Genomic DNA, 27,485 nt, shown 5'->3' with positions numbered 1-27,485 from the left:
GCGGTCTGTGGCTTAGTGGGTACAGCAGACGCCCCATGTACAGAGGCTATAGTCCTCGCTGCAGCTGGCCCCTGGTTCAAATCCCGCATCGGATGGCCCTTTGCTGCGTGTTATTCCCCCTCTCTCTACCCCCTGCTTGCTGTCTCTCTCCACTGTCCTATACAACAAAGGCATAAAAAGCCCCCAAAAAATATTTAAAAAAAAATATGTGATTGGTAAGTTAACTGACCACTAACTAAACTATTTAAGAAAAACAATAGTTTTCAAATAGTGTTTCTTGATATTGAGAGGCACCTGTGATTAAATATGTCACATAAATGATCACAAAACAAGCAAACTAACAGACAAAAGTATTGTATGGAATTATGTTATTCTACAAAAACCTTATCAATATGACCACCACCGTAAAAAAATGTCGATCATAACTTGTGTTTTTCCGTCAAGAAATACACTAAGAATGTCTGAAAACTTAACAAAATTGTCTGGTTCCAGATACTAGAATCAGCCACTTCATATAGCATAAACAGAGAGTAACAGGTTTAGAATTCTATCTAATTATATATATTTTTTCAATCACTAATATGATATATATAATAACATAAATCCAGATTTTCCCTGCTCGTTGTGAGTGTCTCGTTTTTTTTCAGTGAGGACATGAAGAACCCTGACCAGCAGATGTCAGTAATGTTTTGGATTTGAACAGCAACAGAGACCCAGTGTCAGTTGCTATTTGAAATAGCATCAGGAGAAGCTTGGAGAAATTAGATGTCCCATCTATTTTTTTTAGAAACCTGTCCAGGAAGCCTAAAATCTCCTTTACAGCAACGTAACAGACAAACAGACATCAGGAAGAGACTCTGTAATTGATTTATTTAGACTTTTTTTATGCTGCCCCCAGTAAAACAGTCCAGATTGAAAAAAAAAATCTGAAAAATGTGTGAAGGTAAACTGAAATGCACCTTGTAATTACTGCATAAAGCATGGAGACTTGTCAGATCGAGCTACTCTACACAGTTGTTTCACTTGAATAAGTTACTGAAAGTAGCCACCTTTTTTTCTGCTAAATCCCAGTAGAACTGAATTTAGTAGGGTTTGCCCTTGTTATATGTTTTGTCTCATTAGGCCGCTAATGCAAAACAGTTTGCTGAAGTGTTAGAAGTCTTTTTGGACCGTCAGTTGAAACTTATTGAACTTGATCCATGTTTAAGTCAGTTATTCAGTGCAGCTACTTTTACCCAGGAGACATTGCAAAAAATACACTCAGTTATTTTTTTCAAGCCATCTCCAAAATGGAGATTGATGGTTTAGACTATTCTAACTGTCTTTATTTCCATCTACGTTAAGACTCTTTGTTTTCTCACCACAATGTCTTTCAATCAAATCTAGAATTATCCTCCTCGTCTAGTAAAGCCTTTCACAATCTGACTTTTCACTCTCAAGACCCACTATTTGACCTCGCTGTCGACTAACAAATTGAGAGGACCGTATGTTTGCTATCCTGGTTTCTTGACCGTCTTCCTCTGGCAGTGAGGATGGCCAACTCTTTTAGATGCTTTAAGTCGAAGCAGATGACCCATCACTTCTCGAAGTGCCTTTGTGTCCGACTTGCCTGGTTCATGATTCTGCTGTGTGTTATTTTACATTGTTTCACCACGTTTTTTGCTTCAGCTGTTGTTTTCTTTTTTTTCTTTTTCCATTGTGTTCTTTACATGGAGCACAATAGAGGCCAGGGTTTAAACTAGGCTGTAAAGTAAATAGAATTTACTTATTTAATAGAGAACTTATTTAAAGCAAATAAAATGTACTTGTTTATCTTTAATTACTTAAAGATGAATAAATAAAGAGACTAATCATAAAAAATTGAAAGTAAACACAATCAGAGGCAGAAATGAGTGGACTTTGGTCAAATTCACACTTGCTGTGTTTGTTTGCTTTTTATATATGGTGCTTTATATTGACTGCTGTCATATAATCGTTTGAATCTTCCAACCTGAACCTGACAACTGCAACAATGTTCTATGTCCCACAGTGTTGAAGAGTTTGATGGGTTTTTTTTATACGAGTCTAACACAAAAGCTTCATATTTCTTTTATTAACTTCAAATCTAATAGATCTGCTGGGGTGAAGACAACGTCTCCACTCAGGTTTTTTGCTCGCTCTAACCCACTGCTATTATCTCTTCCCCTTTGTTTAAAACAAAAAAAAACAACCGTTAGTGCAAATGTCCCAAGATCAATGAAATTATGAAATAAACCAAACTAATTGGAGCTGATGGAGGCATCCCATGACCAATTATTAAAAAGGATACCAACGTCATCACAATCATCAAGTGTTACCAGAATGTACAGAGGTTACTTATGCATTATTCATTTTTTTGTGAAATATGAAGCCAAATCAAATTCAGACTGTGTGTTGTGTGGGAGATCAACTCATGTATAATGGCTGACAAACGTGCAGCTCAGTTAATGAGGTAAAAATCAATAACCCAAACTTGGTTCTCTGCCAGGTACAGTCCAGTTTAAACAAGTCAGTTCCTTAAATTAGACTCTGTTTTCCCCCTTTTTAAAAACAAAACAAAACACTGACCTCATGAATCATCTTTATGAGCACAATCACTCTTTGTAAACAGTCCCATTTTTCTTGGTTTGTTTGACTTTGTTTGGTTTGTCATTATGGGTCATTCTTTGACTTGTCATTTCACCCTCCAAGTTTGTGTCAGAGGTTGTGTTAAAAATTCATTCAGACAAAGAGAAAAAGAGAGAAAAAGGCCTATGGCACCGCTTATAAACAGGACAACCACCCAACCCACCAGGCAGGGACACAATGGATTTAATTTAAAAAAAATGGACGAAGTCATCATGGAAAGTACAATATCATTACATTACATTACGGTCATTTTGCAGACGCTTTTAACCAAAGCGACTTACAATAAGTGCGTTCAACATCGGTAGGCAAAAGAACTTCAGGTCACAAGAAATCATAAGTGCATTTCCTTCCAATACCAAACAGCTAAGAGCAAAACTAGTGCTAGAGTAAGTGCGATAAGTCAGGTACCTCAGCCTCTCACCAACTGCACACCAGTCACAGCGGGGTGGGGATGCAAACCCTGGTTCGGGTAGGGGAAGAAATAAAAGAGGTAAGAAAAGCAGGAATGGTGGCCGCAGAGCGAAGTGGTCGGGCGGGGGTGTAGAGCTTGACCATAGCCTGGAGGTATGAAGGAGCTGTTCCTTCCACTGCCCTGTAGGCTAGCACCAGAGTCTTAAACTGGATGTGAGCAGCTACAGGGAGCCAGTGTAGAGAGCGGAGAAGGGGAGTGGTGTGGGAGAACTTGGGGAGGTTGAACACCAGACGAGCAGCAGCCTTCTGAACCAGCTCCAGAGGTCTGATGGCAGAAGCCGGGGCGCCAGCAAGGAGGGAGTTGCAGTAGTCCAGGCGGGAGATGACAAGAGCCTGGATGAGCACCTGTGCTGCCTTGTCGGTGAGGAAGGGGCGAATCCTCCGGATGTTGTAGAGGAGGAATCGGCAGGAACGGGTCACTGATGCGATGTTTGGCGAGAACGACAGTTCGTCGTCCAGGGTCACACCCAGATTCCTCGTGGTCCGGGTTGATGTCACCACAGAGTCATCCATGGTGATGGCCAGGTCTCTGAATGGGCAGGCCTTCCCCGGGAGAAACACCAGCTCAGTCTTGTCCAGGTTGAGCTTAAGGTGGTGCATCGACATCCACCCCGAGATGTCTGCCAGGCACGCAGCAATGTGTGCTTCCACTTGGGTGTCAGAAGGGGGAGAAAAGAAGAGGACCCAGGACCGAACCTTGGGGAACCCCGGTGGTGAGCCTATGTGGCTTCGACACAGACCCTCTCAGTGTGACCTGGTAGAAGCGATCTGTCAGGTAGGATGAGAACATGGAGAGTGCAGAGCCAGAAACCCCCATTCCCTCCAGGGTAGAGAGAAGGATGTCGTGGTTCACTGTGTCAAATGCTGCAGACAGGTCCAGGAGAATCAGGACAGAGGAGAGAGAGTTAGCTCGAGCACTTTGGAGTGACTCAGTTACTGCTAGGAGGGCCGTCTCAGTTGAGTGGCCCACCTTGAACCCGGACTGGTAGGGATCCAAGAGGTTGTTCTGGTGGAGGTAAGAGGACAGTTGTTTAAAGACAGCACGTTCAAGAGTTTTGGACAGAAAGGGTAGAAGGGATACCGGTCTGTAATTCTTGATATCTGAAGGGTCAAGAGCTGGTTTCTTTAGAAGAGGAGTGACTCTGGCAGTCCTGAAAGCAGAAGGAAAAGAGCCTGATGTCAAAGATGTGTTAATGAGGTGGGTCAGGTAAGGAAGAAGATCAGGTGCAGCAGAATGAAGGAGAGGGGAAGGGACTGGGTCAAGGGAACATGTGGTGGGGCGGCTGGATGTTACAAGGTGAAGGACCTCATTTGCAGAGAGGGGAGAGAAGTGGGACAGAGAGGGAGGTGAGGGAGAAGGTGGTAGGGAGGGAGGAGTGGGAGGGCGACAGGTGTGGGTGGTGTGGACAGCTGGGAGGTGAGGGAAGGAAGATCGGATATCGTTATCACTGATGACCACAAGGTGCAGGCTCACATTTCTGCCTCCTTATTAAAAAGAGAAAAAAAAAACAAAAAAAACATACATTTCTTTCATGAAATTTTCTCACTGGTTTCAGTTGTTGCTGATGGATTTATATCCATCCCAATGACTTGGAATAGAGGGAGCTGTATATCGTTTCGTCATTCACACATTTGAGCCTGTGATATAGCATTTATTGCCAAGTTCAAGTTGCTCCCCTCAGTGCCACAGTGACGCATGAGCAACACAACATTTGTGCTGTGAAGAGGAAGTGCAGAAAATGCAGTCACATATTTATAGTTTTTTTTATAGTGCGTGCTTGCCCGCAGCTGCTCACATCACTGAGCTAACTGACTGTGAACAAAACCTTTAAGTGGCGTAATCAAAGTGAAGAGATTGTACTACAGAGTGAGGGCACTCTCAGCTGACACAATTACATTAATAATCCCTTATTTCTCACTTATGACTGCATTTATTGCAGAGTGTGGAGGTCCAGTTGAGATGTTGTTCTGATAAGCTGCAGGAAAACCTTTAGAGCTGAGTCATAGATGTACATGCAGTTGAACAGCACAGCAACAGTATCTGTGATGAGTTTGATAGCCCGATCGACCTTTGTTCTTCTGTCTCTGCTTTCCTTTTCAGGTGACACTGAGAAATTTATAAGCTGTGTGGGTCTGTTTGCCGTCTTCCACCCTGTATCTGAAGTGTGAAAAAAAAAAAATGCAGAAGAATGCCTTCTGTCCTTTACGAATATGTTTTTACAGCCCAGCTATCTGTCTTCGTATGTGTCTCTTTTTAGTCTAGTTGAACTCAACTCGTTGTAAGGAATTCTTCTTTTTTCATTAATTCTTTAGACGTAGAAGGCAGAATTTGATATACAATTTACTGTTGACATACTATTTTCCAGTTAGTTTTTTTGTTTTTATTTCAGTTCCGTCAGGCGGCACTTTCAAGTAAGGCAATATTATGGTTAATTGTTCTATTGACATAAGGGTTAAAACAAAGCTTATGCAAGTAACCTTTGCTTTTGTAAGCATTTATATTGTGTGCCTGTGTTGGTCTGCAGACAATATTAATTTGCACAGATATCTTGCCACGCAGTGAGAATTGCTAACAACAGAGTAAGTCACTTAACCATAAACGACACATCCTGAAGGCCTTGGCTTGCGGCGGCTGGGTTCCTTTGTCACTGCTTCAATAGCAACAGATGTCAACAGAAGTGACTGGATTTAACAAAAGCCTCTTTTATTCACATTACTGCTAAACAAAAAAGTGAAAATATGTTGTAAGAAAGGGTGCATACAACCACTGAAAAGAGTCTATACAGTGAACGGACTGGCAGAGCTTTGGAAAAGAAAAAAATACAGCATTTAATTTTAAGTTTGGATGTAACTATGAAACTTCTGATCGGTACAGTAGCTGTTAACAAGATTCTGGTAATTGCGTTAACATTAAGAGCAAGCGTGATACACTAACAGCCTATTATATTTCAAATGTTTGTTTCACTGGGGGAATATCTTTGAGCAAAGCAGAATATTGGGTAAAGAGGGCTTAATACATTTATCAGTCACAGCTGTTATGGCTTGTGTCCCCTTGATGCGAACTTAGCTACTTTTTTTTGGCAGCTACCGGTCAGACTGTAGGAAATAAAAGGTAAGCTCTGCATCGATTCAATGTTCAGGCATAAATAAACTTAAAGAGAAGTCCATGGTTTTCTCAGGAAAACCATAAACTACACATTAGAAGTGGATGTAGCTGCTGTGAAATCACCCACAAGTTTGTCTACTGCAGTTCTTAATCCTTGATTTCGACTAATTGGCCCTGATGAGCAAGAAGTGCAAGCTGTACACAATGTTTTCATTGTAGATAAATTTGTAATAGTACAATCAATGGAAAAGCTGTCTCTGTTGTTGAAATTAAGCTTGTGGGCCGCGTCTTGACTGCAATACATTTGACACAATATAAATGATGGTAATGAAAATGCATGTGACCTGAAATATGGAGTTGTCAAATTGTTAGTCTTATGGAAAACAGAGTGATAGATAATGTAAAGTGATTTGATTAAAACAGACATCTGTATTAGTTCATCATTCACTGCAAAAGAAAACTCGGGTCATCTCCAGAAACCGGCACCAAGGTTGTGTGTATCAAAAGAATTTAACTGAACAAAGGAGGAAGCAATGACTATATGCAAAAAAAAATTAAAGATTTAAAAAAGAGTATCTGAAAAGATGGCTTTGGTGCCAGGTAGGAGCTAATGAGACTAATATCACTTGTATTGCTGAGTGTTATGTAGGCCAATTGATAAAGGACATCCTGGCTTAACCCGAATACAGGACGCAAGGAGAAAACATCAAGCTAACTATCCAAATTAAATCAAGTTGACCTGTATATTTTTTATTTAAAGTCGCTAAGTATTCACCAATACTAACTCCTGAGTTTTATTCAAAATGACAAAAATGTTTGAAGTGGTTACCTGAAGGTTACCTTATGAGCACAGAACTTCTAAAGCACTGAAATAACCCTGCTAGCGGTAGAAGGTCATGTTAGCATGTTTGATAGCTAAATGGTCAGTTCTAACAGAGTTACTCATTACAGTTTCTACTGGTATGCTAATAAGCAGTGAGAATGGCAGAAGAATAAACATAAAATATACTCCCTTTTTGTACATGACAATTACACTGATAAAAACGATTTAAATTGCAAAGTTGCTTCCTGTGACTACTCTAAAAACAACACCTGACTGTCACAGTCATTTCACGCTATGTACGGTGAGAGGATGACACCCTGCCCTGTACTTTTACCCTAATCCTAAACCCCCGTCTAATGGTGTAAAATTACACACTAATAGTCTAAAACTCAAATCAATGACACAAAGTGCCTGAAGTGGCTATCTTTTTATATTAATTACCACAAACTCATGTTGCACTGTGGCCTGGGGATGAATATATGAAGGGTCTTTGTTTTTCAAAACTCTCTCATGTGTCTCTTATCCAAAGAGAGAGGTGATAGTCATCTACTGACTGGATTTGAGTCTGCCATGTGTACAATGTTGAGTTTTTGAGCCCCTAAATAATGTAACTTTAATAATGTGGCTTTGTAATTTTTCTACCATAGTTTATTTTTAAGCAGTAAGTATTAGAGATATCGTAAGATGTGTATTATTACCACTGGACAGAGCCCATCTTTATGCTGTGTTGGAAATCCCTCCTTGTACCTTACATTATTCTTCTAATCTTTTGGCCATTTTATTTAGGTCAGAGTGTACTAACTCTGACATGGCGAGTCTACAGGACAACTAACAAATTGGTGTCCAGTTAATTAGATTGTTTCAATGTAAACCTGGCTGAAGTGTAAAATCATTATAGGCAAAGTACCTTTAGAAAATAATTGTTCAAACTGCTGCCAGCAAAATCAAGATCACCTAAAAGCTGTCCTACTTGTGTTTGCCAGTTTGGAGCCTATAATTCATGCAGACCTTTGCACAATAACATTGAGAAGGTTATATGGCCTGCCTCTGTGTCTTTAAAGGTTGTATATTAACACAGTAATGAGGAAAGGACGGCTCACAGGAACAGAGGAAGCGTGAATCTGTGAAGCAAAGAGAGGGAAAACTGTCCTGGATTTGGTTTGTTGAATCTACCTTTCAGCCGTGTACCCGACAAACTTTTACTCACTGGAAATCAAAGTGCGTAAGAGGAAGCATCTGGGGATTTTATTGTGCTGTCGATGCACTGGACTCTCTCAGTGGATCACGTGAAAGAAGACCTGAAAGCCTTCACCATACCATGGACTCTCTTTAACAACTTAGAAATAACCATACCGGCTTCAGAGCTGAAAATGAACCAAGGCAGCTGGTGGCTGTGTTTATGCACCTTTTGGATTCTTGCCGCCCCCTGTCAAGGCAAAGGACAGTGTGTGGATGGCATAACAATCAACGTGATCCTACTGGAGGATGAGGAGTCTCCCTGGAGCCTCAAGTATGTGGAAGGAGAAATACTGGAGGCTGTAGAGAAAGATTCAGCCATCAATGCTGCAGAAGGTAATTAAAAAGGGAAAAACAACAAAAACAAAAATCTGTACCCAGAAATATGTACATTATATATAAACCTTATTGCTTTGATTTTGGGTGAGTGCGCTACATTTTCAAAGCCAAGTCTTTGATAATTCTCGCTCACAAGGCTTTATGTTTGTCCCTGTATGTCTTTCGTAGTAAACCATACGAAACAGGAACTGTTATCTTTTCAGGAAAACAGATATTATCTGATCTGGAAAAACTGGATAAAGGTCATTGTATAATGAACCAGATACTGTAAGTGTTTTATCTAAGCTTATCCTGACCACTGCTCTGTTGGGTCACTTTATCAGTCTTCTATATCTACTCCATGGTGGAAAACAAATTATTATTATTTTTTTTTTGCATCTGGTCAGCTTTATTTCTGTTGGCAACTAAATGACCAACCAATAAGCCCTGTGGTTTTTCAAGTTAGAACATAAACGTCCATAAATCCAGCAATGTTATCAATAGTCTTATATAGTAGCAGTACTCACAGGAAGTACCCCACAGCCTGTATATTCCTCACACTTTTGCATCTTCAAATGTTTATTTTCAAACAAAACAGCCACGTGGACACTGGGCTTTAATATAGAAAGAAAATTAAAGCTAATACCTGAATATGCTGATTCTTTCCACATGTCACCACCATAAAGGTATGGAGTTTAATCTCACAGTCAACTTTGAAGGGTTTAACACGACTGTTTATCGCCAAAGAGGGTGCCTGAGTAGTCCATGTGAGGGAGTGGAGAAGCTAAAGAAGCTAATGGTAAGGAGCTCCAGTTTCATGTTTGCTTTTTACCAACATGTACTCTAAATATTCACTTTCCTGCATAGCTGGTTTGTGCCTTAAAGCCTAAATATGCTCATTTTCAGCACTAGGTTCTTATTCTGGGACTTAACTTGGAAAGCTTCTCATGATTCACATTTTAAAAAGTTTGTTTTTAAATGGTATTTCAAACAGCACTTATGTTAATCTAGTCTCTGTAAGACCTAGCTACCTAAAAGTCCACTTTTGTACAATTATACTACTTACAGAAGCCCACCAGAGGCACCACCCAGTGCTTGTAAGCTGAGGGGTGTGATGCAAAGCAAGGCTTATGGGATCGCAAGAAATGTTAAGCCTTATAGGGGAAGTTAGTTTTTTTTTAAACCCGGACCTTATTTCTGGAATAAAATACGTTCATCTACTCACCGATAACATTTTGGTGAAAGTTGGCGTCCTTCGGACATTTTTTAGATCACTCGAGATCCGCGTATATCCGTATAACGGGAGAGAACAGGGCATAGACAATACAGCCTCTAAATAAGGCATTATCTGTCTTTATTTCACCAATACCTTAAGACAAATGAATGAATGAACGCGTACTATTGCACTGTTAGTTCAGAGCTTCCGTGTTGTTGTTATTGGGGGCTATCGGGGGCTTTCTACACTTGCATCTACTGGGATGACGTAATCGCCGCGCGCCCCTGCAGCACAGCTCATTCACTCCGTGCTCTGTGATGGTCGGCTATCTTTACACAGAGTTTGTTACTGCTAGTTTTGTGCAACAGGGCAATTTGGAAATACACAATAACGAACAATGTTACCAGCAGCAGTTGCAAATTCTGTTTAAAGATGCTGCGGCGGTGGCGCGTGTTGATGACGTCATCCCAGAAGATACATGTGTAGAAAGCCCCCATAAAGCCCAGATAGCCCCCAATAACAACAACACGGCATCTCTGAACTAACAGTGCAATAGTACGCATTCATTCATTCATTCGGCTTAAAGTATCGGTGAAATAAAGACAGATAATGCCTTATTTAGAGGCTGTATTGTCTCTGCCCTGTTCTCTCCCGTTATATGGATATACGCAGATCTCGAGTGATCTAAATAGCGTCCGAAGGAGGCCGACTTTCACCAAACTGTTATCGATGAGTAGATGAAAGTATTTTATGCCAGAAATAAGGTCCAGGTTTAAAAAAAAAAAACGAACTTCCCCTTTAAGACAGTCCCTAAATGCACCCTTACTGCATTCCTCCTACCTTAGGTGCGCACACACTCACAGTCGGCTGTTGTCTTTTGTAGTTTTCAGACACACTGGGATGTGCAGTGCTCGGACCAACCTGCACATATGCTACTTTCCCAATAGTTGAGTAAGTTATGGCTCTTCCAAGACCCTATCCGCATTTGTGCAGATAAGTTGGGAAAACACTGCTCACATTTCCAAACAGGTTTTTAAAAATGATTTTGTTACACTGCCTGTCTCTGCCTCTCACTCATGCCGTTAAATGTTTTTTTCATTCTCTCCCGTCAGTGGAGAAAGAGGCTTTAACCTCAGTACACCCATCATTTCAGCGGGAAGCTTTGGTCCCTCCTGTGACTACACACTCAACTTGCAGCGGCTTCTGCCACCGGCACGCAAGATCTCTGACTTTTTCATCAACTTCTGGTTCGACAAAAACAACATCAAACCAGAGTGGGGCTCAGCCTACGTTTACAAAAAACTAAGCAAGACAGAAGATTGCTTTTGGTCAGTGAAAAAATCATGCAAGTCTACCCACAATTTTTGAGTAATCCTGCTAACAGACAGATAGACAAATTAATGAAGTAGTTTGTTTCAAGTAATGCTACAAGTGAAACTTATTTTTTAGTTCAATGAGGAATTTTTTTAGTTCAATGAGAATCTGGGTTTCCTTTCCCAGGTATATAAATGCACTGGAAGCAGACGGCAGGTTTGCCAAAAATGTCTCTCGGACGATGCTGCGCAGTCACAAAGAGTTGGTGGACACCCTCAACTCAAAGCAAAACATGACGAGCAAGGGTATGTTGTTGAATGTAGGAAAAATATTAAAAAACAAAAAGGATAATAGATAATTAGTTAAGTTGTGATTACAGGTATTATTGCACGGTTGAGTGATATTGCACATAAAGATAGTGCGGCTTATTGCACGAGATATTGTACTACAGAATAAGTCTATCAACACTCCGAGGTTACGAACTTGGTCAGTGATTGTAAGGTTCAGAGTCTCAAGATATTTACCAACGCTGACCCTTTTGTCTTTGCTACCAAACAGAATGATCTCAGTTTTATCTTCATTTAATTGTAGAAAATTCTCTCATCCAGGTGTTTACTTCCTCCAGACACTGACACAGTACGTCTGCTGGGCTGCAGTTGTCTGGTGACGGAGACACATAAAGTTGTGTATCGTCTGCATAACTGTGATAATTGATGTTAAAGTTCTGCAATATCTGACCCAAAGGGAACATATACAAGTTAAACAGAAGAGGTCCAAGAATTGACCCCTGGGGGACTCCACAAGTCATGGCCACTAGCTCAGATTCATAGCTGCCAATTGTAACAAAATAACTGTTGTAGGTGTCACACAATGTTGGCAGGCTGCTGCTTCTGTGCAGACTTCACCACCCTCTGCAGGGGCTTTCTGTCTTCAGCTGAGCAGTTGCCATGCCACACAGTGATCCAGGAGGAGAGGACACTTTCCTCCGCACATCTGTTCTGTCCTGCTCTCTTCAGGTAGAAGGCTGTCAGGACTGCTCTGTTCAGTCCTGCTTTCTTCAGCCTTCGAAGACGGAAGAGGTGGGCCTTGTTCAACAGACCGGAAGTGTTCTTGCTTCAGGGTAGGCGGTCAGTGACGTCCCAGATAATGTAGCTGGAGACCACCTCGACAGCCACTCCACCCGTGGAGATGGGGCGGAGTTGGGTGGTTCTGATTGTCCTTTAGTCCACAATTATCTCCTTTGTTTTCTGTACGTTAATGCAGAGGTTGTTGTTCCCACACAGGCTCTCCAGATGTTTCACCTCTTGTTTGTACTCAGACTCATCGTTTTGGGAGATTACCCACCACAGCTGTGTTGTCCACAAACCTAACAATATGACAGCTCGGGTGTGTGGCAGAGCAGTCATATGTCAGCAGTGAGAACAGAAGGGGGCTTAAAACGCTAACCTGTGGGCCTGTTGGTCAGAAAGTCAAGCACCCAGTTGCAGATGAAAGGGCTCACACCCAGTGTGAGCAGTTTGTTGATGAGAGTCTATGGGATCACTGTGTTGAATGCTGAGGAAAAATTAAATAGAAAAATAAGCAGCCTGACAAATGAATCCCTGTTCTCCAGGTGAGTGAGAGCCTGGTGAACAACACAGGAGATTGCGTCAGCAGTGGAGCGGTTACCCCTGTAAGCGTACTGGTGAGGGTCTGCCGTGAAGTCAGGATTGTCCTGGATGTGTGCCATCACCAGCCACTCAAAGCACTTCATAACTATCGGAGTGAGAGCCACTGGCCAATAGTCATTCAGGCCTGAAACTGCCATAGTCTGTTTTTGTGGGCGCATATATGCTTTTAAAATGAGTCTGATCTTTAATCTTAGAGGTCAGTGATGAGAATGTTTAACCTTCAAAGTTTGACAATAATTCAACAAACCATTTCCCTGCAACTGTTGGCACCTGCCACCCCTTTTGTTTCATGTTGATTCAGGCAATGAAGAGCATGCTCTGGCTTTGGTATTAACATTGGTTTCAAGGTTGAACTAAGAATTTAAATGGAAATCAGGGTTTGAATCCCTACGTGGCACCTTAGGCTAAAAAGTCACCCATTATTGGACTGTGCTGTTACATGCAATTCTCTCTGTCTGCAGTGTTCATCATGTGTGGCTCACCGATGGATTTGGTGAAATTGAAAAATACCACTGACGCAGCAGACAATAGTGATATTGTCATCGTCCTCATTGATCTTTACAAGTCAGTGCTGTGTTAATTTAATTCCCTTCCTCATCTCTAAATTTAATTTGTTTTCTTCACTTGCTGTTTTTCTACTCTCACAGGTGGTTATCCCAGAGCCTTACTTTACTAAATTTATATGTAGAACCTTGTTTCCCAGAAAGATTGGACGCTTCGAAAATGTAAATAAAAACAGAATGAAATCATTTGTAAGTCATATAAACCTTATTATTTTATTTTTTATAATAATACAAAAACAAACCTTGGAATCGGGGACAATAGGAACAGCAAAAAACTGGATAAGTAAAACAAAAACAAAAAGTTAATATAGTACTTGCCAATATGTCCATTAAAAGAGACTAGTTATATATCACGTGCTGACATAAATTTCTGAAAGTGTCAATTAAATGTCTGTGACGTGCTTTGGTTAAAATAGCGCAGAAAAATGGCCACGCTGCACTGTTTTCAGGCATGAATTCACACCTCTACTCAGAGCAAGTAGAGTCTTTGAGGTCGGTAGTACTCAATAACCCTACATTATCACTGTATAACATGGCATACAGTAAATAGCCCTTGAGCTCAGACTACCACACACCAAACTGGAAAAAAAAAGTTGATAGCCAATTCTTAAATTCCTCTGCAATTCAGCCACTGACAGTTGGTGCTGATCCTGCTTTTTTAGGCCCAGTCTCATTGTGAGTCATGAAATGAATCAGCCCAGGTTGTTAAAAACCCCACCGCACATAGAGTACCATATTGAACGCTCATTGATTAATTCCTCCATTACATAGCGGCTCCATAAACCCTGAGCGTCACTGTTAAAGAATGTATTTTACCGTTTTTTTCCCCGGATTGTTTTTGCAAGGGCAGAATGATGTCGCATTCCCTGAAATTCAAGCTTCCCCGTTCTTGCTTATCTGAAAAACAGTTCGCAAATCACATTTAACATGTGTTACATCAGCCTCTCCATACGAAGAGATTTTAAACTGTCCGACCTGCGGTTTAAACCTGCCACCCATTGAAAGCACAACCAAATAGGCCATATCAATCAAACAAGGGTAAACACTTCACTTTCAAAACTGAAGTAACTGAAAATCCTTATTAATCAAATACTTAATTCTTTACAGAACGTTTTTAAGATTAAGATTAAGATCAGATTTTATTGTCATGCATACACACAAAATTTGTCCTCCGCTTTTAACCCATCCAGGTTGGCACCTGTTGACACACACATGCATAGGGTCACACACGCCAACCTGAAGCGGTGGGCAGCCATTCACAGCGCCCAGGGAGCATGGGGGTACAGTGCCTTGGCCGTGACAAGGAGGTGGACTGACACCCCTCCAGCTGTCAGTTCCACCAATCATTTTGAGTGGCGAGAGTGGGAATCGAACCTGCCAACCTTCCAGTTATTGGACGACTGACTCTAACCACTGAGCCACGGCCGCCTTTTAAGAGGCGATGCAACACAGCGGCAAAGATGTCCATTTTCCCAACTTTTTAAGAGGAATTTATTTTTGCTATCAAATTCCCGCTCCGCATATTATTTTGCACAATAAAAGAAAATATTTCATTCTGTTTTAATTTACATGCCGCCCAGCTTCCACACCTTTATGGAAACAGAGTCGCTAGTGACAGTTAAAGTTTTATCAGAGAGTGTGTTATCACGAGCAGGACATATTTCTCAGTAGGATGCATCACTTACTGAATTACACCTCTGTTGCCACAGTGATATATACTACACCTACACGTCTTCAATGCCAGAGATGGAGAACGTGTTGGTGCTGACCATGCCCAACACCAGAAACTACAGAATCAACCATTCAGACAACAACACGGTGAGAGCGTGAGATGTAAAAAGTACTGTTTCCCTTTCTTTCAACTCTGTAACGAAAAAGGGAAAAAACGTTATTTTACAGTTTTAGCTTTTTTTGGTGACTCACTTTGTGGAGTTATTAGTGTTGAACAACTGCTTTATATGTTAGTAAATACCAAGAATTGCAAAATTCGAGACAGCAAGCATCTGCTATATACTATACTGCTATGTGCTATATGCTCTGTGAGAGTAGCTTGTTTTGTTAAAGCGTCACATTACAAAAACATAACAGTGGTATTTAGTCATCCAGATAGCATTAGTTTTATTTGGCCTGCTTTCAGGTTACTGTTTTTGATGTTTCTGCAATAGTGTTCAAACATCTCCTCCCAGAAACGAGGTTCCATTTGTGCCTACAAAATGTTCACATGCACACTGTTTATGTCCACTGAACCGAAGTCCATATTTATGTAACTTTAAAGAGTGCTTCAGCTGAGGCAGAGCTACACTGCAGATGTAGATTGCTAACGTGTCGCTGTAGTCGACCCTTTTGTATTCTTCTTGGATCGGTTGTTAATGATTGCCATTCTGTTGTGTCGTGTGACCTTGACGTCTGATAGTGTTGTTCTAAAAGTTGTCTTGTTGCGTTTTGCATGCAGGACCGAGACTGACAAAATATAAGATGAATACAAACTTGCATGAAAGGCTCAATGAATGCATTAATATGCTCATCAATAACACAAAAACGGCATCAAAGATGAACAATGAATATATGAAATGTGTATTCATTCATTAATATTTTCACTTTAGTTTTCAACCATAGTCATAGTTGATACCTTTATTTACACACTTGTATTCCATATTTTGTCAAACAATTTGCAATTTCATCCATAATGTGCACAATGAAGCAAAACCGCATGCATACATTTATAAAAGAAACACAAATAAATCCACACGGGGGAAAATAAAATGCACGAGGTAAATTTAGAAATTTATACATTAATTTATCCCAAAAAAGTCACTATGATTTCATTAGCACATTGTAGAACGAACAGTGTAGTTTTGCCACAGGTGAAGTACTCTTCAAAGTTACAAATACATGGACAAATGTTTCGTCACATGTCCGGTGGACATAAGCAGTGCACAGGTGAACATATTGTCTCTCACAAACAGAGCCTCATACCCAGCATCCTCTGCCCTGCGATATGCAGAAAAGCAGAAAGCACTTGCATCATGTCAAACTGAGACAGTTCCTTCTCTGCAGATGAACGACTACATGGCTGCATACCATGACTCAGTGCTGAAATTAGGCCAGGTGATGAGAGAAATCGCAAGAAAAAATCAATCGGAGATCCAAGAGATGGAGTATGTCAATGTGAATTACTTCAGGAACACCTCCTTTAATGGTAAGGATGGAGGAAGATGTTAGAGAACTGTGACGACAATGCACCTGCTAAAGCATCAATATGTTAGCATTAGCCTGTCCACATGGTGATAAATGGATCAGTTTGAACGGAGTTGGAAAAAAACAAAACATCACTGGAATGGATTCATGAAATGCTCTGATGAGGCTGATGATGTCAAAGTTTTCAAATTCCTCCCCAACATCCTGATTGTCTGACACAAACTGCCCTGAAAGCAGCTCTGAGAGCAAACGGCAGCTACTCTGACGTTGGACAGATGGAAGCAGTCATCTGTTGTCACTTAATTGTGTTTCTCACTAGCATCCTGAAAATAAAATCTGTGTCATCGCCTGCAGAGTGCAGCAGCCTGTGTGTAACTGTGATTGAGAGGTGCTCTGTAGAAGCTGTTCATTCCTGATGTCTTTTCTGACAATCAGGCTCTTTTAGACTTTTTTTCCCCCCGCAACCAATGATGAAACTAGCATCTCATAATCAAATCCTATCAACACAGCACAGGAATGATGTAACAGCAGCTACAACAGTTAAATGAGAATTAGCAGAGCAGATGTTGCAGGGAACAAAGGTTTGTAAAGATGCTTTTATGATCTGCTTAGGACTTGGAGGGTATTACAAACTGGATGCTCATGGAGACCGAGATGTGAATCTCACCGTCATTTATACCTCTACTGACAACAAGGTACTTTGTTCTTATATTCTTATTCCTTTGTCATTTATCAGCGATCATATTGTTGGATTTTTTTCTGTAATATTAGTGAATGAATTGATTTTAATTTGCATCTTTACAAACAGCAATCACTTAGTTAGACCAAAAATACACATGATAAAATGACATTCTACCACATAACTATTTATACATATTAAATTCCTTCAATTTTTGTTGTATTTCTTTGTTTCTTGTTTTTTTTAAGTAAACGGTGAGCCCCCGCATTAGATCTCCTTATTGAGACCATTCGAAAAGATCTGTATTTCACATTAGCTCTTACTTTCCACTTATCAAACACATGCACACACACAAACAGTGTTCAATTGTAATTCCCTTCTCTAAATTTAAATGAATTGGATACAAACAGAAAGGTAATTATTCACAACACAAAACACAACTTCCATTATTTGACCAGATCTTAAACTTTTAAGGATCTATAATGTATCTGTAATAAATCATCATCACAGGCTTCATACATTATTCTAACAGAATGGTCAAAAAGTAATTCATATTTCTGTCAGGATGTGTGAGGAGGGAGGTGGACACGGGTGCGGACTTTCACAAATAAGGAAGATTTATTAATTCAAGACAAAAAGGTCAAAACAAAGCGCGGCTCAGCCAGATTCCAAAACTTAACTGGGACAAAACAAAAACTTGACTATGAAAAAAAAAAAAAAAAGACTTAGCTTGATATTATATGGAATAAATACTTAGACTTCTTGGGACTCGTGGAACATGGGTGGCAACAAACAACAATCCGACAAAAACGACAGGGGAGGCAGGAAACTAAATAGAGGGCTGGGAGTGATTGGGGAGTGAGTGCAGCTGAGGAAAAAACACAGGTGAAGTGAATGAACCTAAGGAACAGAGTGAAGGGAAACTAAGGCAAAACTAAACATGGACTGACAACAAAAGCATAACCTAAAACATGAAAACTAAAAAATGAGTCCATGGGCGTGACAATTTCTCAACAAAGTTATCAGATGTACTTCGATATATTTTTTCAAGTACTTCTGAAAACTGAGGTAGCAAAGACACGGGTCTATGTTTTGACCCGCTGAGCGTATCATCGTTTTTATAGACTGGAACCACTTTTGCTACGTTGATTTTTATCAGCAAAGTAAATGATTGCAGGACGCAGTCAATATTGCACAAATATCTTTAAAAGTAAAATCCTCCTCTGTTGAATCACTGCATGATGGTTTTCTATGCCACAGTTGAAATAATAACATGATTTTATCCTCAGTACGAGGTTTTATTCACCTTCGACACAGAACACAATGAAACTAAAGTGGAGGACCTGTTTCCTTCCTTCATCTGGGGAAAAACACTTCCTGAAGCCAAACCTGACAGCGGTACAAGTAAAACACACACACACAGTGACTGCATCACAAGCTCCAATTATTCTCACACTGATGCACACAGACAGACACACAGCAAACCTGTTTAAGATCAGTGGTGAATGAACATCAGCTACAAATTGCTGCCAATAAGATATAATATCATGTTATTCTGGAGTGATAAGAAAGCAATTTTTTTTAATCAAAGCTGCTCTTGGCCCTATCCCTCTGTTTCGCAGAGACAGGGGGTGCCCCTCTTCTATTCAGGATCAAGGCCTTGTTGAAGAGCTAGATGACTGCTAATTGGCACTGGGCAAAAGACTATAAGCAGCAGTCTGAATTATAACTCGAAAGGACATTTTTGCACAGAACGTTTCTCAGCACTCGCACCCGAGGTACATTGAAAAAGGATTCTTCATTCTGGTCTCTACAAACAAAGGTTACAGCAAACGTATCCTGTAATCTCTGTCATAACCCAAAAAGTAGTGTAGTGTTTGTGGATATAAAGCAGACAATAAGCCGAGGATTGGAATACAAGTGTGCCTGTCAGACACTGCAGTGGTGATCTAAGTCCTCTGATTGTTTCTTATTTGGAGAATTGACTCTGCACCAACTCTCAGAAGCTTTGTCTCGTGCATTTTTCATAGTGGCTTTAACACTGAGAAAATAAAGTTTCCTTTATCCTACAGATGACCTCACATTCTTTAAACAAATGCCCATTTCTTATTATCTGCCTAATGCATTAACTATGTACATTTTTCCTACTATAGGCCTCGATTTTGGGAACATCAGTGTCGCTGTGTTGGCCGTCACAGTGGTTGTAGTGGCCATCATTGCCTTTATCTTCTACAGGTATGCCTTAGTAAATATGTGTCTTTAAGTGAATGCTAAAGGGGACCAAGCCAGAGTTTTGTCGTAATGAAAGTAAGCAAAAAATAGCTAATAATTTAGTTACAGTTTGTTCACATCAACACATACTTTAAACCCATTCAATCAGCTGATACAAGTTACAGGTCAGCACTGCCAGTATTCTTTCAATTGGCAATATTTGATTCTGATGTCATAAAATATGGTAAGAAACATATTTCCGACCTGGTCTGAGCAACCGTCACATGAATATTGATAATTGTATGAAAAAAAGTTTGGACACTAAATAAAAACACAATGTGCAAATCTCATAAACAGTCATTTCATACACAGCAGAACATAGAAAACATATCAAATGCGAAAGATGAGACATTTGACTATTTCATGAAAAACATTCGCTCATCTTGAGTTTGATGGCCGCTGCATGTCTCAAACAAGGGGCAGCAAAAGGCTGCTTAAGTATGTTGTACAAAGGAAAGCGGTAAGTGGCTCACAAACCCTTCTAGAACTCACTGTGAACACATTCCACCACACTATCATGTGGGATAAAGTCATACGTGAACATGATCCAGAAACATCACCATCAAAGCTTATTTGAAACAGACGGAGAATCATGGATGCTGCGTCCTTTGGACTAAAGAGGAGAAGGACCATCCGGCTAGTTCTCCGTGCTCTGTTCAAAGGCCTGCATCTCTGATGGTATGGGGATGCATTAATGCCTTTGGAACTGGAAACCTGCACATCTGGAAAGGCACTATTAATGCTGAAAGGTATACACAGCTTTTAGAGCAGCATAGATGACATCTATTTCAGGGAAAGCCTTGGGTATTTCAGCAAGACAATACCAAACCACATATTGCGTCTATTGCAACAGCATCGTTTCGTGTTCGAAGAGTCCGGGTGCTGGACCTGTCTCCCTGTAAGTCCAGACTTTTCTTAGATTTGAAACATTCGATGCATCATGAGGCACAAATTATGAAGAAAAAAAAAAGACCTTTGACTGTTGAGCAGCTGGAATACTATATCAGACAAGTATGGGACAACATTTCTCTCCTAAAGGTCCAGCAAATTGGTCTCCTCAGTTCCCAGATGTTTTACAAACTTGTCAAAAGAAGAGGGAACGTTTCACTGAGGTAAACATGGACCTGTCCAAACTTTTTTGAGCTATGTTCCTGACATCAATCTCAAGATGAGCAGTTGAACAGTTGGGTTGAAATAGGTTGAAAATGCCTCACTTTTAACCTTTGATATGTTTTTTTTACATGTTCTAATGCAAATGAAATATTGGTTTATGAGATTTTTGGTTTTCCAACAGTAATTAAAATGGTTTTGTTGCTTAGTGAAAAATGTTTATGTACTTTTTTGTCTTTTATACCAGTGGGGGTCCCTTGTGGCTCAGTTTTTGGTATGGTATAATGTGATGGTATTTTTTTTCATGTGTAGACAGAACAGGAAAGGTCGGCTCCTCAGGAAGCGCTGGACCAACATTAACTCTGATCTCATCACTCTGCTGGAGTACAACGAACACAATGTCGTCTACCTCAAGGTAAATGAGCCGCAGACCTCTCAGTCGGTTTAACTAAAAAACCCAGTGCCTTCCAGTTGTTGCATCATTCAAACAGTAAACCTGGTCGTTGATTGGAAATCTCTGATCACAGAGAATGCATTTTCTCATCCTTTTTTTCCCTCTTCTCACTGCTCGAGTACGTCATATATTCTTGATCATCAATTTTATTTCTGATGTGCTCTTGCACTGACCTTCAACTGCTTTTATCAGATAGAAGATGAGAGGAAGAAAAAACCGAAGATCCGCCGTGCACTGTACGATAAGAAGGTAGCCAGACCCTGCAGCCTGCAGTCATTTTCAAATGCACAGTCCTTTCCCCTGAGCACCACATGCAGATGTCATTTCCTGCTTTATTTTTCAGATTGTGATTCTGAAGGAGCTGAAGCACTCAGATGGGAACTTCAACAAAGAACAGAGCATAGACCTGAATGCGGTAAGATGCACACGCAGCCGGCGGTTTGTGTGACTGTGTTGCTTTTTTATTGATTTCCTGTCTCGACATGCTTTGTGGTCTTAGATTTTTATTGCCTCCTTGTTAATATTTGTCCAAGCTTACCAACATGCAATGTATTGTCGCCTTTCCCCCGCAGCTTCTGCGCATCGACTATTACAGTCTCACAAAGTTTTATGGCACGGTGAAGTTTGACAAGGGTGTGTTCTCTGTGTTTGAGTACGGAGAGCGGGGGTCGCTCAAGGTATGTAAAGTCCACCTTCAGGTCTCGATGAAAGCACATTTTTTTTACTGCTTGAGGTGCCAACATGCACATAAATACCCTCTATCCCCATCTTTTTCAAGTATGTGCTGAATGACAAGGTGTCGTACCCAGAGGGGACCTTCATGGACTGGGAGTTCAAGATCTCTGTCATGTATGACATTGCCAAGGTGAGACCCGGCTCGGCTGATTATCAACACCATTGTGCACCTCACAGGAGGTACTGTATGCAGTTCATGGTATCACGTTAAGCCCTTCGCTGGAGATGAATTCCAATCATATCTATCAGTGATAAAGCGGAAAAATGCCAGACTTACTCAAGTCTGACGCACAATCGATAGCAGTGTCCCGGAATTCATGTTCCTCTGTAATGAATCATGTGTACGTGGGTGTGTGGAAAAAAACTGTTCTGATATTGATTGTTGTGTCATCTAGTTGTTACTTTGTTAAATCTTTTTTTCATGGTTGCATAAACAATCCTGACTTTGATGTCACTCTTGCCTCCATTCAAAACTTGAGAGCCCCGATGATATTAACGACCGATTTAAACCTGATTTTATAATACAATAAATGACGTATTTCCTCGTCGTTTTTAAATACCGACACAGAGAACGCATCGGATGCAAAGTAATAGCGAACGTGCTCCTTGGTCTAACCTCTGATGGGATCATCTCACCTGTTGCACTCTCAAGAGGTGAACTTTAAATAACAAAAAAATAGGAGTCTGGATAAAAAAAAAAGCACACCTAAAGCTGTGTTACACAAAACAACCATGTTGGTGTTTAAAATGAGCCTGGAAAAAACATGATCAACATGAGGATTTCCTACTAAAGCTCCACCTGTAGTCACAACACAAACCGCGGGTGATATGACCTCCATATTAACGATAGGGAGGTTGTTATAAGTTCCCCGCCAGCAGAAGATGACATGAATAATACTTGTTTAAAAAGGTGACATGTAGGTTTGCTGATTCACTGAAAGCATCCTCAATGCCTCTCAGCTTCAGTCTGACGCCGCTTCACTCTCCTTCATGCCTCCTCTGTGCAGGGCATGTCCTATCTCCATGCCAGTGACATCCAGGTACACGGTCGCCTCAAGTCCACCAACTGTGTGGTAGACAACCGCATGGTGGTGAAAATCACAGGCTTTGGCTGCAATGCCTTTCTCAGCCACGGCAATGGTAAAGCCCCAGCCACCGGATGTCAGCTACTAATCGCTCACTCCCTATTCACGTCTTCACCTACTTTAATTTCTCTCCATACTTTATACTCTCAGATTTGTGGACAGCTCCGGAGCACCTAAGGAGGAAGCAGGGCACCTCCCAGAAAGGAGATGTGTACAGCTTTGCTATCATCTGCCAGGAGATTGTTCTCAGAAAGAGCACCTTCTACACAGAGTCCTGCTCCGACCGATCAGGTGTCAAACAGCCAGCTACTGGCCATTTTCGGGAGCTCACGTACAATATGCAACAATTACAGTCACTTGGAAACCAGCTTCTGAAGGGCCTGGTTGATCCAGGGCCTTGTTTAACTAAGGGACACACATGATATTCAATCAGTTTCATTGTGGTGAACGATTGTCTGTGTTTCCTAACAGAAAAGCTGTCCAGGGTGATCTCATCTTATTTCAGACCCGATCTTGACTTTGAGAGAGCTTCAGAGAAAGAATTAGAGGTGATGGTAATTTCTGTACCATCTTAATTGCTCTTTGCTTCCACATTGGGACGGATATGTATCTAAAGCGCGGGGTCCTCTGTCCTTCAGGTGTACGCGCTGATAAAAAGCTGCTGGGATGAGGACCCAGAAAAAAGGCCTGACTATAAGAAGGTAGAAAGCTGCCTGGGGAAAATCATCAGGTAACTGCTCACTGTGCGTGCACGTGTGGCTGTTAGAAATGTGACAGAAGCTCTGAAAAGAAATGGATCTCACAGTGTATTACTAGTTGATTTTAATGGGAACATGTTTTCCTTTCCACTTTCCGCCACAGTAAAATTCATAACCAGGACAATGAAAGCTACATGGACAACATGATCCGAAGGCTGCAGATGTACTCCAGAAACCTGGAGCACCTGGTGGAGGAGAGAACAGCCCTGTACAAAGCAGAGAGGGATCGGGCCGACTGCCTCAACTCCATGCTGCTTCCTGGGTGTGTTTACATTTAAAGGAGCACTCCTCAACTTTTAGACACTGACGACAGAGATAGCACCCCCAGTAAATGAAGATGAACACACGGAAGCATATAGAAGCATCATGGGAAAACCAGGCACTGTGACTCCCAAACTACCAGAGAGGCACGGCACCTCTGGGGTGCTTCTGTTGAATTGATGATGATGCAAACATGAGCCTAAAAAACAGGTAGCTAAAAAGAAAGGGTTGGTAGTGGATAAACATGTCAATGATCAGAAAATACAGTTCAGTTTTCTTGTAAGGACTGGCTGCTGCCCCAAAAGGCTTCTCTAAGTTAGCCAATCATAAGAAAGTGGGCTTTTTTTTTAAAGTGATGGGGGGCTTAAGAAAAAAAACAAAGGACAAGCTTAGGTTAGAGAGCCCCAATAGAAACATTAATACGTGGTTAAAGTAGCTTTACAGGGATAGTTCGCCTCTTTTGACATGAAGCTGTATGACATCCCATATTAGCAATATCATTTATGAACATTGACTTAACCCCTGCTGCTCCTGTGAGGGAGTTCCAGCCTCGTTTTGGCGTTGACGAAAGTAGTCCGGCTAGTTGGCTGGGGTCATGAAAATAAAGCCTCACAATCGCTTGACGTTATTTTCTTTCCCTTCGTATCACTACGGGCTATGTAAACTGTGCAGACCGAAGTGCAGACCGAGCAGTCCCGTGCTTCCGAGCAGCAAACACCGTAACAGGTGCGGCTATCGCTAGGTGGCTAAACGCATTGATATGAAGGGAGGCGAAAATAGCGCCAAGCGATTGTGAGGTCTGACTTTTTCTGGCTAACGATTTTGTGATGCAAATGTATTACTCTTTTGAACGCATATTGTTTTGAGAAGCAAAACGCTTTATTTTCGGGACCCCAGCCAACTAGTCGGACTACCTTTGTCAACGCCAAAACGAGGCTGGGACTCTGCTCACAGGACGCAGCAGGGGGTAAGTCAATGTTCATAAATGATATTGCTAATATGGGATGTCATACAGCTTCGTGTCAAAAGAGGCGAACTATCCCTTTAAGCGGGAAATACACAAGTGAAGAAACCGGTTAAAAGTATTAGATAAATGGTAAAAAGCGACACTGATAGAATATCTGGGCTACACCTAAACAAAACCTTCGGAAAGCTATGGCTTCATCCTTTTTTCACCTGTCTTTGTAAATGTCTTTCTGTATGAAGGCCAGTTGTAAAGAGCCTCAAGGAGACCGGTGTGGTGGAGCCAGAGCTGTACGATGAAGTGACGATATATTTCAGTGATATAGTGGGCTTCACCACTCTGTGCCAGTACAGCACACCGATGGAAGTTGTGGACATGCTTAATGACATTTACAAAGGCTTCGACAGCATTGTCGACCATCATGATGTATACAAGGTATTGGCAGGGCTGAAATATGACACAATCAAATGGATGAAGTGCCTTTTTAAAAAAAAAAAAAAACAGCACGTGCCACAAACACTATACTTTCTTTGATTCATCTTCAGGTGGAGACGATAGGTGATGCCTACATGGTTGCCTCCGGCCTGCCAAGGAGAAATGGAAACAGACACGCGGTGGATATCTGCCGCATGGCGCTGGACATCCTGGCCTTCATGGGCACCTTCCAGCTCCGGCATCTGCCTGGTATACCTGTATGGATACGCATCGGCGTGCACTCAGGTAGAGACTTGTCTGTCTGTAGCTCTACATTCAGCAGGAGGTCGCAACCTCTATGTGCAGGAGTTTATAAACCTCTCTTTAACCTTTCCAGTCATTCTTTATTCACTTGTAAACGGTTGTATGCAGTGATGGAAAGTGACTGAATATTTTGTGTGTGTCTGTCCAGGTCCCTGTGCAGCAGGTGTTGTGGGGATAAAGATGCCCAGATATTGTTTATTTGGAGACACAGTAAACACAGCATCTCGTATGGAATCTACAGGACACCGTGAGTACACACGTGAATACACACGAGCATTCAGAGACGGCTCATAAGAAAAACTCATTTCCACTGACATTTCCTGTAGCCGGCTCCTCAGTTCTTGTCATTTCATATGAGCATCTTACTACAAATTGCTCTGGGGTAATTAAAGAGGCTATCTGTAAACCTGATTAAGTAATTTACCCCAGCCGATCACTGTTGTGTTTATATCCTCCAGCCTTGCGGATCCACGTCAGTGAGCCGACTATAAATATCCTGCAGAGGACATACTGCAAGTTTGAGTATGAGATCAGAGGAGAAACATATCTGAAGGTATAGACTGTCCAAACAGAATTTACAGAATCGAAACTAATTAAAAAAAAACAAAAAACCCTGATAACAGTGTTTAAGTCTGCAGACTTCACAGCCGAGCCAATGATCACATCATAAATATGTACGTATTTGTGTGTTTCCTCAGGGTAAAGGCACAGAGACAACTTACTGGTTGACAGGAGAAAGTGGGGAAGACTACGACCTTCCAACTCCACCCACAACGTAAGCAGACGCACAGGCCAAAGAGTCGAAACTTACTAAAGCAAAACTAGAAGCACTTGTGGTTTCCAATCAGCCTAACTGCATGAACTTGGTTATCAATTCGTCTCTGTAGACTAGGACTTTTGTTTTCGCATCACTATGAAAAAAAGAAGAAGGAGAGGATACTTTGAGATCAGTGTGCAACTAAAAATCAGTTTAAAACAATGGAGGTGTAGAACGAGCACCAGTGGCCGTCCGTCGTCCCGGACTGACGCCACAAGTTAGCCCTGAAAAACAGAGGGACAAGGAAAGCAGACTTCGGACAAACTCGGGGAGTCACTTCTGTAGATGGCACCTAAGAAAATAACTTTACGGTACAAAACTGCCCGATTAATCACTGTGAAGTACATTAGAAGAAGCCTGATAATATGCAGCTACAGCCAGCACCCGATTTGTTTTTGTGTAGAAGGCAGACTAGGAAAAAAAATGACATATTTGAAAATGTCTGAACATCCGAGAGGCTGTGTTGGTTCTGCTGCACATTTAGCAAGATCAGGTCATAGTGCACTTGATCTAACCCGCTCGTCTGTCGCTGCACTGGTTTTGTCTCCTTTTTGAAGGGAGAACTTCCAGCGTCTGCAGCAGGACCTCGCCCACATGACCCTGGAATGTCTGGAGCGCCGCTCCCGGGGCTCTGTGCGGAAGACAAAGTCGGGCACAAGTGAGAGTAAGGAGGACCACGACGACCAGGGATCAGAGGTGGAGTCTGAGAACAGCCAGCCCGAGTACCTGCATCTGGCCACGGTGGACAACACACTGAGCACCTTCCTGTAGGGCAGACTCCTGTGGAGTGCATCACTGTCCCCGTCTGTCATGCTATTGCGCCACTTCTAAAGAGCTGTAAGCCAGCTGTTAGGCGCAGATAAGGGTGTAGGATGGAGAAACTAAGAGGGCAAATTTTTTTTATATTGTTCAAAAACCAAATGCCCACAAGAAATTGATATATTTGTTATTAATCCCTCTCATTTTCGTCTGTTTTTGCTTCTTAAACAAGCGTTTCTTTTTTCCACCTCAGGAAATATAGCTGAAATGTAGCTAATACCACTTCTTGTTAC

General features: G+C 41.4%; 1 protein-coding gene across 1 annotated transcript; it reads left to right on the top strand.

Annotated features, from left to right (window-relative positions):
- Nucleotides 1-8,416: 8,416 nt before the first annotated feature.
- Nucleotides 8,417-27,204, top strand: gucy2cb (guanylate cyclase 2Cb). Its single transcript, XM_075457278.1, has 27 exons — nt 8,417-8,618; nt 9,287-9,399; nt 10,700-10,767; nt 10,929-11,144; nt 11,317-11,435; nt 13,262-13,364; nt 15,073-15,181; nt 16,421-16,562; nt 17,174-17,256; nt 18,530-18,638; nt 19,394-19,475; nt 20,934-21,036; nt 21,268-21,324; nt 21,419-21,490; nt 21,648-21,752; nt 21,854-21,940; nt 22,818-22,950; nt 23,046-23,186; nt 23,367-23,443; nt 23,534-23,625; nt 23,757-23,915; nt 25,121-25,313; nt 25,424-25,598; nt 25,765-25,863; nt 26,075-26,169; nt 26,315-26,391; nt 26,991-27,204. The coding sequence occupies exons 1-27, from the start codon at nt 8,417-8,419 to the stop codon at nt 27,202-27,204; spliced, it is 3,225 nt and encodes a 1,074-aa protein (XP_075313393.1).
- The last annotated feature ends 281 nt before the right edge of the window (nt 27,205-27,485 follow it).

The sequence above is a fragment of the Odontesthes bonariensis genome, chromosome 23 (genome assembly GCF_027942865.1).
Source record: "Odontesthes bonariensis isolate fOdoBon6 chromosome 23, fOdoBon6.hap1, whole genome shotgun sequence".
Classification (NCBI taxonomy): Eukaryota; Metazoa; Chordata; class Actinopteri; order Atheriniformes; family Atherinopsidae; genus Odontesthes; species Odontesthes bonariensis.
Note: the sequence above shows the minus strand (reverse complement) of the source record. Positions and strands in the feature narration are given on the sequence as shown.